General features: G+C 44.5%; 1 protein-coding gene across 10 annotated transcripts in view; it reads right to left on the reverse strand.

Annotated features, from left to right (window-relative positions):
* Nucleotides 1-17,448, reverse strand: part of rptor (regulatory associated protein of MTOR, complex 1) — a 154,312-nt gene extending 136,864 nt beyond the window's left edge. For 9 of the 10 annotated variants that reach the window (XM_042104678.1, XM_042104676.1, XM_042104674.1 and 6 more), the window contains exons 1-2: nt 17,017-17,448; nt 14,912-15,086 (exon numbers count right to left, since the gene is read on the reverse strand). In XM_042104678.1, coding sequence (XP_041960612.1) covers nt 14,912-15,079 — 168 coding nt within the window. In that variant the 5' untranslated portion in view covers nt 15,080-15,086; nt 17,017-17,448. The remainder of the gene's footprint in view (nt 1-14,911; nt 15,087-17,016) is intronic. The other variant, XM_042104669.1, reaches the window with a different exon arrangement.
* Between the last annotated feature and the right edge of the window lie 523 nt (nt 17,449-17,971).

The raw sequence follows: 17,971 nt of genomic DNA on the forward strand, positions 1-17,971 counted from the left end.
CTAAATAAAAATGCAAGGTAATCATGACTTTCACAGGGCTGAATGACAACAGTGTCTCTGACTCTCTGCCAACATTGTAAAACCAGTGCCTGTCCTAACGGACAGATCCAATTATGAGTCAAAACTCTGCCAAAGCACTCTGAGCGCGTGCCGGGATTTGACACCCAAATGAGGAGATTCGCTCTCTGTGGCGTTTCAGATATATTCAGGTAATGCAATTAAAAGTGGCAGTTCACTAGGGCTATTCAGTTTGGAAAGATTTACTGCTGTGGTTTGATCACACAAGAGTCACAGTATCCAAAAACACAACATTCTGGGCCAGTGAGGTTAGGTACACGTGGCAACAGTACCAGGAAGCCGATCAATAGTCCACATTTGCACGCATACACATACACAGAGAGAGAGAGAGAGAGAGAGAGAGAGAGAGAGAGAGAGAGAGAGAGAGAGAGAGAGAGAGGAGAGAGAGAGAGAGAGAGAGAGAGAGAGATGCCCTCCAGTTGTGGTGAGGGTTGTCTGGCGCTAGTCCAAAATGCCCCTGGCAGCAGCTGGAGAACTCTACACCAGCTCACAGGGGAGCGCATACTCACTAAAGCACCACGCAGCAGCATAGCAGGCGAGCGTTGGAGGCCCTGCCACACACACACACACACACACAATCACTAGGCCAAATCTGGTGAAGCTAAATCTGGCCTCATCATCCTGTAACTTCAGTATTGCTAAAAAGCAACAGCTCTGCACGCACAAATAAATCAAGATAGAACTGCTATGTGGGGATGATGCGTGCATACATTAGAAATGAGGGGAAACATGATATCACTGGTCAGTCACTGGTGGAGTTTGAATATCTGAGCTTGTAAATTAGACTAAAAGAACGTGAAGGTAAATCACTATAACTTTCTGCTCTACTGACACAGGCAGAGGTGGCTTTTAAAAGACAGCACATTAATTGATTTGGTGAAGTTCTGATAAAATCACAGCGACTCCTTTATACCCCAACACCGGCCGATACCCACGCTGGTATCGGCTTCCTGTCTGTGTCAGACCCACTACAAATCAGTCAGTCGGCCAAAACCAAGCGGGTGGCGGACTAAGGAGGAGAGGGATTGATTGTCGGCACGCACAGAGAGGACTGCAAAAAAAAAAAAAAAAAAGGAACCAGTTCTCTCCAGATGCATCCACAAAAAAAATCACCAGGGAACTGGCCCAAGAGCGGGCCACCAGGACTGACTCAGGCAAAAGAACACCGCAATCGCTCAATCAAAGGAGCGGAGCGGGCAGCCGTGCGGACGGCAAAAATAGCTTATCAGCGCAGGAGGCGGCATGATGGACGGTCCACCGGGAGCTCTCCGCTGACAGGCATTCTGAGGAAGATATCCAGGACCGAGGGCGAGGGAGGTCCCGCTCGGCTGCCTTCTGATAAAGGGGTGCTGGAGGGGTGGGGGGGGATTCAATAGCGGCCACTCTTCTGACGCACTGGCCTGTTCACGCCTTGCTGGTCAGTGTGCCATGGGGGTCGGGTCCTAGCCAGCGGAGCTGATCCGAAGCTGAGTTTGCCTGACCCACCCAGCCCCTCGAGTGCAGAATGTGTGGCGGACCAGTGATTGATAAGCCGTGTGAAGGCAGAGAAAAGTTATGAGAAATATCAAAGCAATAAGAAGGACTTTCACTTCATGAAAAGTGCTGTGGTCAAGGTATGAGAATGTCAATAATGTCCACACACACACACACAGACACACACAGACACAGACACAGACACACACGCTCTCTTGCTCCCACACACTCAGAAGCCTTTAAAACCCGTAACAAGGCCAACATCCATTGCCAAATCCAGGCACCAAACCAATAGGGAATCCTTTAGTGCCCTTTCAGCATTGCTCTTCGGCATAACCTTCAGTGCTGGACTACAAACACCTTTCCAGTGCAGTCCGGTGCAGAGCTGGCTTTCTCCTCAAATCCCTTTGATCAATGCACTCTGCATTAATACCTACCAAAGGAGCACGGGAGAAACAACTTATTGATATGATCATGTAACCTAGTCAATTAAAACAGGGCAGCGAGAGCGAAGCACGGCATGCAGATCTCAGATCAGCACACCTCTCCGAGTAGGCACATACTCCCATGATGTGCAGCTGTGAGGTCTGCTTTGAGCTGCTACTATACAGGCAGGTGTTATGCCAGAGGCTCACCACATGATAAAGGCACCGCAGTCCTTAGCATCACCATACCAACCACAACCCCCTGAAGGCAGCTGCTCTCAGTATTGGACCGGCCACATCATTAGCATCGTTAGCCCTGTCACCGAGGCAGCGGGGGTCGTCAGCGCTGAGCAGTTCCGGCAGAAGGAGAGCTCTCGGAGTGTCACGGGCTCCGCCGCTTGGGAGAGTAATCAATGGTCACCCGGTTGGAGGGTGACAGGCGTGACGCTCGGCCACAGATTGGCCATTTACAAAGTCTTTAGTGGCCCTCACTCCAGAGCTCTGTTAGGTTTACAGCTGAATCAACAGCCCAGAACTGGGAACACGCCGGGGCTTCATTAGCGGACAGCAGTCGCAGGAGGAGGAGGAGGAGGAAAAGGAGGAGGAGGAGGACTTCCAGTAGGGTAGGAGTGGGGAAAATAAGGGATTCTAAGAAAATGAGGATGCAGATATCGGGGAGGGCATCGTCTTCCACTAACTCCTGTTTTCTAAAAACACTACGTTTCCTGCTCATGGAGCGGCACTGATGTCACAGTATATTTTGTTCCAAGAACCCTTCCTCTGTTCCAAGAACAAAACACTGGCTTTGAAGATGTACACAGAAACAGGCCTCGCACAATCCCAATCATACAGCGTTCCAAACAGAGAACACTGTGCGATTAGCAAAGGCTATAAAATAACTGCTGGCTGTCCTTCCTGCCAAAGAACGTGAGCGCTAATAAAGCTCACTAGTCTATTTTGGGGGGGGGGGGGGGGGGGGGGGGTCAGGCAAACAGACTGGATAATCAGTGAGTGTGTTCTTCTGTGCTGTCAAACTAGCCTACATATTAGTCACTGTGCCAAAGCCCACTGCTTGAGGAGGTGCAGAGACCAGAGCGCGGGGCAGCCATCTAGCAATTATCCTCGCAATTAATGGGAGTTCCACCCCGCAGCTCTGACAAAGGTCAGCCAGGCAGCGGGACACAGTTGGACCTCATGTCCGCTGAGAGTAAAACTGAGTAGTAGGGACACACGAGAGAGAGAGAGAGAGAGAGAGAGAGAGAGAGAGAGAAAGAGAGAGAGAGAGAAAGAGAGAGAGAAAGAAAGAAAGAAAGAAAGTGAGGAAAAGAAGTGGAAAAACGAGTGTGACAGACGGAAATACTGCTCTCTTCTTAAGACTTAAGACCATTTACAAGGTGACACACACTAGACATGAGAGCAACACTGCGCTGCGCTGCGCTCGCACACGTCAAACTGGCTCATTATTTATTTAACCGCTGACGTGACATGACCTTCTCAAAGAAGGCAAACAAGAGACAAGGCAAATGTAGACTGACTGCTATGTACACACAAAAAGACATCCAGAATCACATGCAGTCAGAAGGACGGTCCGCATGAAAATGTGTCAGGCAGAACTCTTAAGTGGACAGCAATAAACAAACAAACACACAGAGCCCTCAACAACCTAGGTAGAGTCCCAAATTCATAGGGACCTACATAAACAGATTGATATGAGAATGTGAGGGCTAGAAAAACAAGGTTAGTTTCCAGTTTTGAGCTCAGTTGAGCTCTGGTGAGTTGGAAAATGCCCTTTTGAAAAGCTAAGGCTTCACCTGCAATGAGCTGAGACACCTTGAGGGCTTTGGACCTGACAAGAGTATAAATTCTCCTGCACAGCACAGTAAAAATGTCACAGGAACATGTTGAATTTCAGAACCTTACGACAGAGACATGTCACATACGTGCGCCACTACAGAACTTACTATCAATATTACCTAAGAGATAATCCGTATAACTTATAATGTTTTTGATCTGGAGTGGACGTTTTAGGCAAATGTAACAATACTGGGATCCCTCAACCATTCCTGACATTAATGGAGCATTCAGGAAGGATGTTACTATTAATATTAATTTGGGGAATGAAAGTCATTCCCATGTGGGCAGGCTGAACACCAGAGCAGTTGGATAGAGAGACTGATGCACGTGCAAATGAGGACAGAGAGGACGGGAAAGGTGGCCATTACCAGTAATGCCGTAATTAATGACACGGCAATATTATTCCTTCCCACTGAACATCAAACACTGGCAATTAATGGCACATTAAAAATCCATTTGCATGACAATAATCGAGACGAATGCAGGTTGTTGTCGTGCATCACCGATGCAGGAGTGACATTTGAGTTCTGACGGCCGCCAGGTGGGAAGTCCATTAAGTCTCCCGCTCAATGGCGATAACCAATTTGTCGTCGGGCGCCAAACCTAATCAGCTCCAACATGACATGTCCAATGCTTGTGACGGCTCTCTCTTTATTCACCTCTCTCTCTGTTCTCTCTCTCTCTCTCTCTCTTTATTTACCTCCCTCTCTCTCTCTCTCTCTCTCTCTCTCTTTATTCACCTCTCTCTGTTCTCTTTCTCTATTTATTCACCACTCTCTCTATTCTCTCTATCATTAATGTCATGTACTGTACTGTATCTCCCCTGGTTGACAAGAAGGAGACATTCAAAGATGGGATATACTGAAGAGAGTTAAGGGTTAAGGGTGCTTTTCCACATGGCTCTGCAGAATGACATGGTGACTGGGACAGTTTATGGTATGGTTTATGTCTGATACATTTATTTTTATGGACAAAACCTCACTGCAAAGAGGGAAATGTGGTGCATTTAGCAATTATACTATCTCACATTCAGTTTTTGTATATATTTTAAATAAATCTATTTAAAGTTTTTAAAAACTTCACACACCACTGCACCATTTAATCCTTCAGTCTGCCCACTGGGTATTCAAATTAATTGCTGACATAATTCATTCTTCAGCAAGGCTTTACGGTCCTGGGAGAGGAGCGATCCACTCAGCTATAGATAAATGTAGTCGGGTGGAGATAGGAGATAGAACGCATGCATAAAGAAAAGTAAACAATGATGGAGATAGAACGCATGCATTAAGAAAGTAAAGAATGAGAAAATGAGGACAGTCGAGCCAAGTTCAACTGTCACCACGCCGACCCCAGGTCCCCTTCACCCTGTCGTCACAAAAACAGCCTCTTTATCAACTTTTCGTTTTTACTGTAAACATTAATCTGAAAGGAGACCTAAACAAAATGACATTTTAATAAAGGTCTCCTGGCCTCATGGATTTCCAATAATCCCATAAATCCAGCAGGCTGAAGGGGGGAGGCCAGGGAGGGCACCCGCAAGCAAGCCCACAGAGCGAGAGAGAGAGAGAGAGAGAGAGAGAGAGAGAGTGAGTGTGTGTGTGTGTATGTGAGAGAGTATGTGTGTGATAAAGACAGAAGGTGGGTTCCCTTTGATGCAAAAATTGTTTTTTTTATGAGATACTTGTCTGGAAAACCACGCCAGCGTATAACATTTACGATACAAACTATTTGAACTTCTCTTTTTTTTTTCAATGCCTCCATAACTCATGTTCTCATTTGCCATTTCCAATTGGACATTAAGCAGGTTGATGGACACCCACCAGGAGAGAGAGTGACGGAGTGAGAGAAATAAAAATGAGAGAAGAGAGAGAGAGAGAGAGAGAGAGAGAGAGAGAGAGAGAGAGAGAGAGAGAGAGAGAGAGAGAGAGAGAGAGAGAATGGGATGAAGACTAGGATCATTTCACAGCTGCGCTTCAGCCACTGCACTGCACCCACTGCAGTTTAAGCACATGGCACCATGTCCAAAAGCACTGCTCAACGGTGAGGTCCCAGAGCCTCTCAGGCCCATGGAGGGCTGCTTTAGGGGAGGAGGAAAGTGGAACTACAACCTCAGCTGCTATCATTCACATCATGCACCAAAGCAGGAAAAAGCATCAATGACTTCTTCAGTGTGTTTTCCCCAGCTATAGATCACATTTAATTGGTGATGACGAGTTATTTTATAGGATATCTTACATTCCCTCCTACCAGTGGCAGAGGCAGGCTAATTGTGACTGGACCCGTGTTTGTGTGTGTGTGTGTGTGTGTTCATTCGGTCATTAAGGTAAGACTCCTGAGGGCTGTGAAACACTCAGGCCCTTCCTCCCCCCACCTCTGGCCCAGCGGATCAATGCCCAGTGATTATTCCATTTGTTTGCAAGGCTATAAATTAAAGCTATTAAAACAGGGAGGCATTGATTACCACCCCTGCCAGGAATGGAGTCGTCAACCACACGCTTGGCCTTCTCTCGCCTACACATGCACGCACACACACGCAGCTTTAGTCTTAAGACACCATGTTTTTCCAATATCTTGCTGATTCTTTTTTTTTTTACCTTTTAAGCTCTTCAAGTGTTAGCTGTATTGTTTCAAGTAAAGCAAAACTGATTTCAGGTATACAGAGATGCAGGAGAGGATACTAATTACTGTACTAACATTCCTTGTCTGTTGTAGCATAATGTGGAACAGCTCTATGTGGGTCTTCTCTCCAGAGCATCTCAACTTGGTTGCCATGACAATAGAATGATTTCCAAGAGGAGATATACATATATATATTTAAATTGTTTTAATGTTAATTGTGTCCTGCCCTGAGAGAATAAACATGCTTTACAATCTCTTTTGCTGCCAGTACATCCACAAATGTCTCCTTAACGTACACAAACATGTGAAAATGAACCCCCACAGAATACACACTAGCATTAGTCTGCAAAGAACAGGGCACTATAAAAAGCAGTGGGTGCCTTTTAATAATGCCTTCTGCAAAAAAATGAAGATGTCTTCTTATTGAAAAAAGAGAGAGAGAGAGGGAGAAAGAGAGAGGGAGAGAGAGAGGGAGAGGGAGAGAGAGAGAGGGAGAGAGAGAGCAGAGCTCAAATGTAGTGCGTGTGTTGTAGAAGCTACAGGGTGGCTGAAGCAGATAGAGCCAAGAGAGGTAAGCCAATTACTGTGCTTGATATTTCTCTGTGTTTGTGAGGATGTAGACATCACACACAAGGGTAAGGGTGTGTGTGTGTGTGTGTGTGTGTGTGTGTGTATGGGTTAGTAGTCCCATGGGCAAGAAAGACAGAGAGAGGAGAGAGCGAGAGAACCACTAGTTCCTCTGAAGAAAGCATGCAAAACAGAAAGCAGCAGTTCCTCTGAAGAGTGCACGCCAACTAGGAGCCAAGGGGAAGCACATTTAAGGCAGGAGCAGCCATGGATTTCACGCCTCGATTATGCGGCAGATACATTTATGGTGATGCACCTGTTGTTTGTCTATTTGTGTGCACATTTCTTCATTCCCTGACTGTTTTCTTTAATTCATGCTCAATTACAACAAACAAACACATTAGTTTTATGCTATGAATAAATTCCTCACGGATTCCTGGTCACTTGCTTGGGGTGTCACAAACAGTAAATACTCTCGAACATCACAGAGAAGCCGAGCACTAGCTATCCGCTAAGCCGTTTTGTTTAGCAGGGTCATTCATACTTTAAAGTACACTGATTGCAAAAAACTGGACAGCAGTGATGTCGATATGTGCATCACAAAGCTAAAACAGAGACGCTAGGTGTGGTGTTTCCTCACTTGTCTGTGTAAGTTGAGTCTGATCCTGGTCATTTAAAAGATTAAGCCACTCCTGTCAATAGAGCCTTCCCCACTATAATTGACTTCATCTAATGAGCAGGACAAAAAGGTTAATAATGAGCAAGACAAAAAACTTAATTGAGATCACGTCTAGAGCATGTCAAGACAATGTACAGTAATGGATCATAATCAGCTAAACACAATTAAATAGTTCTTACTCAGCACTATTTCCACATCAGACAGCAAACCGTGGCTATGTGCTCCTGTTCAGTGGAATCACGGTCCAACAGACACAATGGTCAAAATGGAGACTGCACAGAACTCTCTCCTCTCTCGGTCAGTCACTCAGCTCCTCGCTTAGTCAGGGTAATATGTGTCAATTTCAGCTGAAAGTTTTAGAGACATTCCAGGTTTCAGTTTGTTGAGGACTGCTGAACCATCTACTGCTTGGCCACCACTGTGTGGAGCACTATTATTACTGTTTCTAGAATCTTTCTTCACTGTCTGGATCACTATTAGTGTTCTAGAATCTTTCTTCACTGTCTGGAGCACTATTAGTGTTCTAGAACATTTCTTCAAGAAAGAAGGAAGGAAGGAAGGATGCAGAAGCACACCTATCAAATAACGATCCCCTTTGGGATCACTAATATAGCCCATTCTGGCCCCAGAGAGTGATTTAGAACTATTATACCAGTCTTGTGGCTGATATACCACATGCTGCCATGCATACCCAGCACTTGATTCATCCTGGTTAACCTGCCAACTTCACTAAAACATCCCCACACAGAACCTTTCTTTAGTCCTTTTGCCCATTCACTTTTTAACTCTCCCTTTTGAATTTTCGCATGGATATGCTTTGCCTCCATTGGAATGTTTTGCCTCCACTGCTGATTATACCCGCAACTGTGCAGCCTAAGGAGGGTCTGCAAATTAGTGCCTGACAGTTTGAAAATGTTTTTAAAAATGTTCACATCTCAGAGAGTATAGTTAATAATTTACACATTAATGATTTATTCCATCTCCCTGCGACCCACCCGCCACGAATCAGAATGTTATTTTTTATGACTTGGTTCGCCCCGACATCCATGCGTCCCTGCACACCAGGTGGGCAGGCAGTGTGGTCCAGCAGCTGGGGTCATGGACCCATGATGAGGCTGCCATCGCCAGCACTCAGAGAGCATCAGGTGGCCCTTAACGCCTGCCTGCCTCTCAGCCACCACACTTCCGCCTCAGCCACCAGCCAGGCATGTGTAGTCCTTAACAGCTGAGCCATCCTCCATCTGAGCGTTTCTCTGGTAACGCCCCAGACGACACAAACATAAGCCAACTCCGAGCTGGGAGCAACACGGAGCACCAAGCTCACTACTTGAGTTGACCTCGTAGACATGTTAAACTTTCTGTTTTATTTAGATATTTAGAAATTATTATACATATTTCATTACGCTAAAAAAATATTCATTATGGTTAAAAATGTATTGCTTACATTTAAAAATGAATTAAAAGTATTTCCTGGGCATTAATATAAAATATGTTATTGAGGCAATTCAATGACAAGAGAGAGAGGTTAACAACCAAAAGTTTAAAAGCAGCTGGTAGGGACATTGTTGTTCATGCAGACTAGTGTTGTCACGATACCAAAATTATGACTTCGATACGATACCTGCCATAAATATCACGATGCTCGATACTAAAACGATACTACGGCGAAATCCTAAGATATCTGGAAAAAAAAGGACTCATACCTCCTCCAAGTGTATTTAGTCACTTGTGTTGAATTCGGTGCACTTTTGTAGTGTGCAGGTCAATTCTGGGTTCTAAACTTCCTACATAATTATTATTTTTATAGTCAGTAAAATAGTAGGCCTACTTTGTGTGATTAAGTCCTTTATTTTTTGTTATAGTTCATTTACATTGTGTTGTGTTTTGCCAATAAAGTAGCTTTAAATAGCCAAACTAGGCTAGATCAAGGTCAGTGTTGAAATTACTGCATGCAAATCACTGAATGCTATGCAGAGGGGCCTAATCTTTAGGCCATCTGATGTACAGTATAGGCTTCCCTAGGCCTTCCCGTGTTCATGGGATTTCTTTGGCAGTTGCAAAGGGAAAAATGTGAGGATAGTCTTCTTTGCGCCCAGTGTACAAGTACGACGTTCCAACCACTCAGGTCTTCGTCAGATAGGCCTACACCATTACATGTTGCAATATGTCTGTGTGCATTCCTACATTAACCTACGTCTATTTCTTTGATAACATGATTTGCTACCACGTAACAATAACCCACTATTATTATTAGGACAAGCTTTGGTGGTATTATATGCTGTGGGCTTTAATTAGCGCATTTCGGGTAGGCTATCCTACATCTGGGCAATACTTATTGAACAAATTGCAGTCTACATGCCATGACAAATATTACCAGTAGTCCTGACCGAACATGAAATAGATTGTTTACAAGTTATGGTAATGTTATTCTGGCGTGAACATTGCGCTTTCTGCTTTCATCACGTTAGCACCCTATGATTACAGCTCGTTATGTCTCGTCAAAATGATTGCAGCTCGTTATGTCTCGTCAAATTCATTGATGAAGGAAGGTTCGCTTTATCCCAGAGAGCCATACTCGTTTCACTTAGGCTAGACTAAAACAGAAGAGAAGAACTTGGCACTAACCATGTAGTCGTGTTTTCTATAGAATATTCGTTAACATGTCGTTCTTTAAACAAAAATGTTGGGATATGTCTGCGAGGTGTTTAGCCAAGTTCCATGCGTAGCCTGCTTTAAAATGACTTTGAAACATATTTCACAAACGGGCCTCTGTGTACCTGATGGCTTGCCTTCACTATTCGTGATGTATCCGAAATAGTTGCAGATTTCACTTCACCTTTTGTTTTATCCACAAGGCCGAAGACGGTCGGCAAAGAACTACTGTATGTTTACGTTGGCTGCGCACTCACTCAGAGCTGCCTGCTTGACACGCCCACTTGCCTAGATGCGTGCCAGGAGCAGTGAGAGCAGCAGAGGAGGGAGGGCAGTTCACGCAGACACAGAATGTTAATTTTAATAAAGTATCGATTCTAAAAACGTCGGAAATCGTATCGTTTTTGCGTGAAGGCATCGTGATACCTTTTTAGTGCCGTGCAACACTAATGCAGACGCAACGGTGAGATCTAGGGCTTCCTGACCACATGTTCAGGTTATGATAGAGCCTTGGTCATGCCGGCTCAGCAGGAAGTGAAAAAAAAAAAAAAGATATGCACCGGGTCGACAGCTCGTTCTTGCAGATTTGGAGCGTGCTCAGTTTCATTTCGCTTCCTCTCAATTATGAAAACATTGGGGCACTCTCCATCTCCATCTGAGTCAGGACTGAGACATGAAGGAGAATGACAGAAAGAGAAAGAATCTGAAAAGGGTCTCAAATGACCAAACAAGACTCAATCACCAGCTTGGCTTTTCAGCAAGGCAAGGCAAGTGTTGGTGAACCAATCAAAATAAACATCAGTCTGAAGATGAGGATTTATCGAGTTTCCTAAAATGACCAACCACATAATGGGCTACTAGTACTGTGAGTTTCTTTCAGTGTTTCTAAAATTCATACCTGAAAACAAAAACATGAAATATCACATACAGACCCACAAGCTGCAAGAATTGTTTAATTGTTTGTCGTTTGTAAGTTAGCAACCAACTATGAAATTCACACAAACTGTTTTGATAATGGTTTAAGTATTCTCTGAGTAACTGGTCTGACTTTTTCAGGAAAAATAAATAAATAATATTCTCTGATTCCAGCTTCCATTCTAGTTTCTTTAATATTCTATAATGGAAGTCAACTTTTCACCAGCCCAAGCCACAGCCACAATATAACAGGGGAATGGTTGTCAGAGAAGCGTGGCTTCTCTGGCGCTACATGTATCTTAGCCCCATCCATACCTCTCAGGGCTTCTGTGTAGACCCTATAGCGGATGCAACAGTGTCTGAATGCACACCAAACAGCCCGCTAGGGGAGCATCATCAGATCCCCCACACTAACACTGCAACACCCAAGACCAACCCCAAGTGGGCGAGCAGAGCTTAAGTCAAGCCGGTGGTGCCCACAGCTGAAACAGGGTTGGCAGGTTTTCCTCCATCTTCTGCTGGCAAAGCCCTGTAGAGACTTAGGGCCAGATCAAGCTGAAGCCAAGAGCCCAGAACACCAATCAGCCCCTCAAAGTGCCGCTGGCTGGAGCGCGAGACGCTGCGCTGGCAACAGGACAAGTGAGCCCAAAAGTTAGGGAGTAGAGCAGGTGAAGTAGGATTGTAGATTGAGGGGATTTACAACATTGAATCCAGAAAGAAAGGCCCACAGAAAGAAACTAATTAGGACTATCCATTGCACCCCTTCATTACAATGTCCCCCACGGAAGGGGAGAACACAAAGAACAGACACACAAGAAATATTTTAGTGCTTTGACATTGAATTCTGTTTGAATCTTTTCTACGTTTCCTTTTTGTGTCTGATTAGGGGTGTAATGAAATATCAAGTAGGTGTCTGACAATGACGAAGTCGTTTCTGGAGGAAACACTGCAATATTGGAAGCAGTATAACATTTGGAGTCAGTGTCATTGGTTTCCAATAGAAAGCATGCCTTTTGGCAACTCAGAATTACAGGTTGCAAACAGAAGATTCAAACGGTGGCGTCCACAGTCTGCATCCACCTGACATATGCACCCAGGATGTGTGTCTAGCCTGAGGTCCACAACAGAGTGAAATTTTGAACAAGTGGGTGAGGCACAAGCGATTGCAAAGAATGACTAAAGGCTTCATGGCCTTGAAATATAAGAATAGCAAAACCGTGGACTTCAATAAAAAAACCTCACAGGTACTATTAAAAACCAATGCAGCGCTCTCACTCACAAAAAAATCCATACTACAATCACGCATACTTTTACAGGATTATTCTGCATTTGTGCTGAGGAAATCAAATGCAATCCATGTAGTCTATGCACTAAAACTTCTTTTTATCAACACCTCCCAGCTAATTAACATGGCAACAAAGAAGTGCAAAAATGAACTGCTGATTAGGAAACCCATTTCTTTACAAGAGGTGTGAACAATACTGACTGGTGGTATTCTCTGCCCCTTTTAGGGATAATCCATGATCAGACTAAGCCGCCCGGATGTGGGTTTCAACCAGGCCTGCCCAGTTGTCCCCCTTCAGCTTCAGGAATTACAGCAGGAGAGTAGCAGCCTATTGCAGAAGCCCACACATGCATCATCCACTGGGTTTCTTTTGCTCTGTTGACACAGCAGCACTGAGTCAATGGCCTTTCTGAGGAATGGTCAACAAGCATACAACTCGGGGGAAGCCAAGGGCATGCAGTTCCTTTACACACACACACACACACACACACACACACACAAACACACCTGCAACATGAGCAATGTGTTGCGATAGAGAAGCTCTGGACCAGCCCCTCATTGTAATTCGTATCGACTAGCGGTGCTCCGTGCCATCCTGATTTCCCATGATGCCATGCATCATTCATCCCCTCCTCAATGGGCCATAGTCACATAAGGGGCTTCTCCACCTTTTGCCTGGAATCCCTGTAAAGTCCAACACTAGTGAATCACACAGATGCTATGCAGGCCCAAGCCCAGACCCCCAACCACTTGTGATCTGTATTGCCTGTGTCTGCATGAAAAAGAAAAGAATTTTTTGTAGTGTCACAAAAATGGTAAAAGTACAGATGCAGTCTCTCTTTGCTCAATGCATTTCGCCAACATAACCGAGATCACCCACTCAGTGGCTGTGTGGGCTACTCTGTTGCCAGAGTTTCATTTCCCAGAAATAGAAACAGAAGGGAGGAGAGGCAAGACGGTGACACAAAGACGGACCAGAGACTGTCAATATAGCGCCGGTGGTTGAAGCTTAGGTCAGTCAAGTAAGGCTTAGGCTCCTTATTTCATATGACAGTTGCTTAAATGCACAGCTTGTATCACTCTGTTCAGATACAGTTATGCATATACAGATACAGATGCAGTTAATTAGCAGTGATGCAGTACAGCACTGGTGCATGATGGGAAGGATGGGGAGCTGGAGGGGAGGGGGTAGCAAACACTTGGGCAGGGGAAGCTACCGGTCACCACTCCCATGACGAAATCCCTGGCATTCTTCCTTTAAGGCATAGATTTTGTACAAAATGCTAAATTAACACCGAACAAAAAGCCTCCTGACACCAAGTGCTAATGACAAAATGAGTGATCCGTTCATAAAGAGCCAGTAACCAAAACAAAGCTGTGCCCAAAAACTCATCTAATCATTCATCTAAACAAATAGCTTCAGAACTCCATAATGAGTCTGCTCAGAGAAGATAAAAAGTAGGGATTTAATGTTTTACTTAGCTGTGTAGGTTTAAGGTCCAGAGCTCCATACTGTGTATGAAGGTTCGCTTTTAAATGACCCAGCTGATGGCAAGGACTACAAGTACTCAATAGACAACTTGCCATTCAATAAAGCCTTCAGGTGCGTCAGCTAAACAAAGACAACAGAGCATTTTTATGCGATTCCAATGGATTGAGAGAAGTCAATGTTGGTATTCCCACAAACACAAAATGATGGAAATCTGACAGTAGTCTTAGCAATCCCCCAGACAGACAACACAGACAGAGAACACAGAATTATACATCGGAATAGGGCTCTATTAGACAGACGCAGAAGATTTATGACTTCAGTTGGAACACCACCAAAGCCAGGGCAGTTTAGCTTCCATGTGAGAAAACAAAGCACTAAATCTCCACACTGTAATGAACACAGAAACATGGCCAGGAGAAGACTGCCCAGAACTCCATTTGTCTTTTGAGCAGAGTGGAACTCAAGTGAGCAGATAAAAGCCCCTGATATCTTCTCGAGGAGGAGAAGTGCTTTTTTCAAAGAAAGAGTACCTGATCTTAGAGTGAAATGGGCAATTATGTAAGTTGCAATAACTGCCAAAAGTTCCATTACAAAGTTGTCAAAACAACACAAGCCACTTCAAAAAGAAAAAAAGAGTTCAAGTGTATACCTGGAAGTTCTAACAGACTAATATTTGTTTACTTTGTAATGTCACATTAACAGCAGCAGCCAGGCTCCATGACAACGGCCATTAATAGGAAAGATATTCTCCCCATAGCCATTAAAGACATGAAGCTACATTGTTGGACAAATTTAAACCTCACCAGCTCAAAAATGCAAAGCCACAGAGCATCAGTAAGCAAAGATGATCAAAAGAAAGATGGATGCCTCACCCTGTCCTTCATCCTCCAGCTCTGTGCCAACGCCTTGGAGCCCTCAATCTTCTCCGAGTGGCGCTTCTTCATGAAGGCCAGCGGCAGGTTCCAGTCGCTCATGTCGGCCTCCTCCTCCTCCGCCAGTCCCACTACAGGGGAGTGGAGTAGCTCCGTGTCCATTTTCATCAGGGCCCTGTGGATGGGGTCAAGAGGGTCAGGGTTACTGGGGGTCACTAATTATAACTCTACAATAAATCCTCTACAGGGGGTCCACAATGCAGATCAGAGGTCAGCATGGTCAGGCCTGACTAGTGAGGTGGCATAATGAGACCCCATTCACCAACACTGTGAAGCCAGACTCCCCTGCTTCTGTGCAGTTTAGCCCTACTTTATAGCTTCTGTATAGTGAGGCCAGATTTCTGAATGCTTATGGCTTAACTATGATGAGAACTATGATGAGAAGCCTGGTCCCCTTTACTAAGGCCTAACTGTTTGAACTCAGGGCTAGGGTCCACACGCGTAAAGTTTCTGTCAGCACCGCCTCAGAGAAGTAAACCACACACCGCTGCACACCAGGGCTTAAGGTGCCGTGACATTTACTGCCGGGGACCATATTGTGCTGCAACTAGTCTTTCCTTCCAGACGCATATGAGCACATTTTTGCAATATTTTTTTTTTCTTTTTCTGAATTCACCCATTTCCATTGATAATTGTGTGATTAAAGTGATTAATCAAGTAAATTATCAATAGTTTAATCGACTATGAAAATAATCGCTACTTGCGGGCCTACTTTGCATTGCTGTTTTCAATACAGGCACATTTGGTATTATGAGTGATGACTGTCTGGGGCTGCTATGCTATTTTCTTACATACAAAGTACAGCTATGCATCTGAATGATGTTCCTAGTTATTCATATCTTCAGTAAGAGCATATTAGTTACCTAGCCTGATAACACCTTCACTGGCCAGGAGAGGTACATCAAGGTAATCTAGTGCACTATACCCTTCCTACTGTATATTCTGATAGGACAGCCTAATGGCAGCACTGTGGTCTATGCCTACATCATCAGATACTCTCATGTAGATAACATGGGCATTATGGTGCCCAACAAAGAAGCAACAGCTAGATGTTCCAAATTTCTATGTATTCCAGGAGAGATACATCACCAATTTAAAGTTCCCCTCAACAAACATAGCCTACCAAACAGAATTAGAGAAACTAGCATGTCCTATAACAAATGAGTTAATGTGTTCATCCAAACGATTGATGCAGTTGCTACAATAAAAGAAAAAGAGTTCATTCAAAATCACACGACCTGCACATTGCAAAATAGAAACTACACGTGCTGCCTAATGACTGACGACATACCACACATTCTCTCAGCAAACTCAATTCTTGCAAAATCAGGACAAACTAATTAACAGATTTCAGCTGAAGAATTTATGCCATTGCTCAAAGAATGCTAAACATGTGACTGAGTGGACACGTTTAGGGGATTGTGAATTTCTGATAGCCTTTGGTAGGTCAACTATTCACTTGACCTTAGAGTGAATTTTACACCGAACGTTAATCAATTTAACCATTTGGTTGCTGAAATATATAAATATTGTATTTCAAGCAGGTAAATGTAACAAGCTATGAAAAGTCTGTAGGCCAATAATACTACGTAAGCAACTGAATTAACGCCTGTTGCCTGATTTATGACAGTAGGCTACTAGCCTACAGCCAAAACAAAGTCATGCACACTTCCAGCTGGACAGTAACGTAAATCATCTATGCTAGTTTGTTACTACAACCTCACATCGCTTAGTAGGACAAGACAATAATATATTTACCAGCTAACCTAACACCATGATACAAAATACAGCATTTATTACACAAATCAGCAAACCCACATTCGACAGCTCTATGACATGTTGTTTGGACCATCGCGACATGCAATTCGCTAGCTTGGTTAGCCGGTGAGCTAACTACAAGCCCAACTCTTCTATGTGTGTTTATAGAAGAATAATATAAAAGATGTACGGCGTATGTTAACTGCCTGTTGGCAACCACACATGACAACTTCTCACGGGAAAGACATGACGTTAATGGCGCTTTTCGACCACTGACAGAAACGGACCTTGGCGCGGCTGTTATCTGCACACCACGAGCTGGGGAACTCCTGCTTCTCCGAACGATGACAGAGGCGGTCGCGCAGATAACTCCCGTTAGCAAGTTATATGGCAGCGTCCACAATTTCTGCAAAAAGTGAAAGCCGTCAAGTCCAAGTTCGACCGGGATGTGTTTGCAGGGAAATCTGCGATTGTTCTCCCCCCGTCCACTTTTCGCTAGGGGTAGGGGCTCGGATGGAGGCCCATCTTCGCACGGACGTTCTGCCAGAGCCACGCCAAGCGCTGTTATTGCAATCGATGGCTCGGTCGTGGATCTCGTTTTGTGCACCTGCTATCACCTTTCACAATCAGATGACACTAAAAATGTGCAACAAACCTGATATTTCTCACTGTTTCTCTGTAGAGACACTTTCTCAGCACTTGCGCAAGGGCGCCGCCATCTTGGGATTGACCCAGAATGCACCGTGGCATTCAGGGAGGTACTGAAAGTGAGAGTGTCAACAATGACGTCACCACGTTCAGTGGCGGTCAGTAGTGGCTAAACAGTCATGTGTCCATCACTGACACACAATTTCTTCTTGACAGAGATGACCTTACTGTCACTGAAGAATTTCCGAGAGATCCCGTGCATTGTAGGGCAATATACCGGTAGCCCATAAGCTGCTCATGGCCTTGCCAATTGAATGAATTCGCCTAGCCTACGTCCTGATTCCTGACAACCAAGTCAGATAGAGCAATACAAGGATACAAGGATACAAGGAAGTTTATTGTCACATGCATATAGTTACTGGAAGTAAGAAATGCAGTGAAATTATGTCTGGTGTCAGCCTATTTGTGCAAAGTGGGGGGGGGGGGTAAAAAGTGCAGTAGAAGAGGGGTTTAGTAGATTAAGTGGCAAGGGCTGCATAAGAAAGGTGAGGGAGGATAGGAATTGGGGGGGGCACCAACAAGGAGCACCCAAGA

This window comes from Alosa sapidissima, chromosome 9 (genome assembly GCF_018492685.1).
Source record: "Alosa sapidissima isolate fAloSap1 chromosome 9, fAloSap1.pri, whole genome shotgun sequence".
Taxonomy (NCBI): Eukaryota; Metazoa; Chordata; class Actinopteri; order Clupeiformes; family Clupeidae; genus Alosa; species Alosa sapidissima.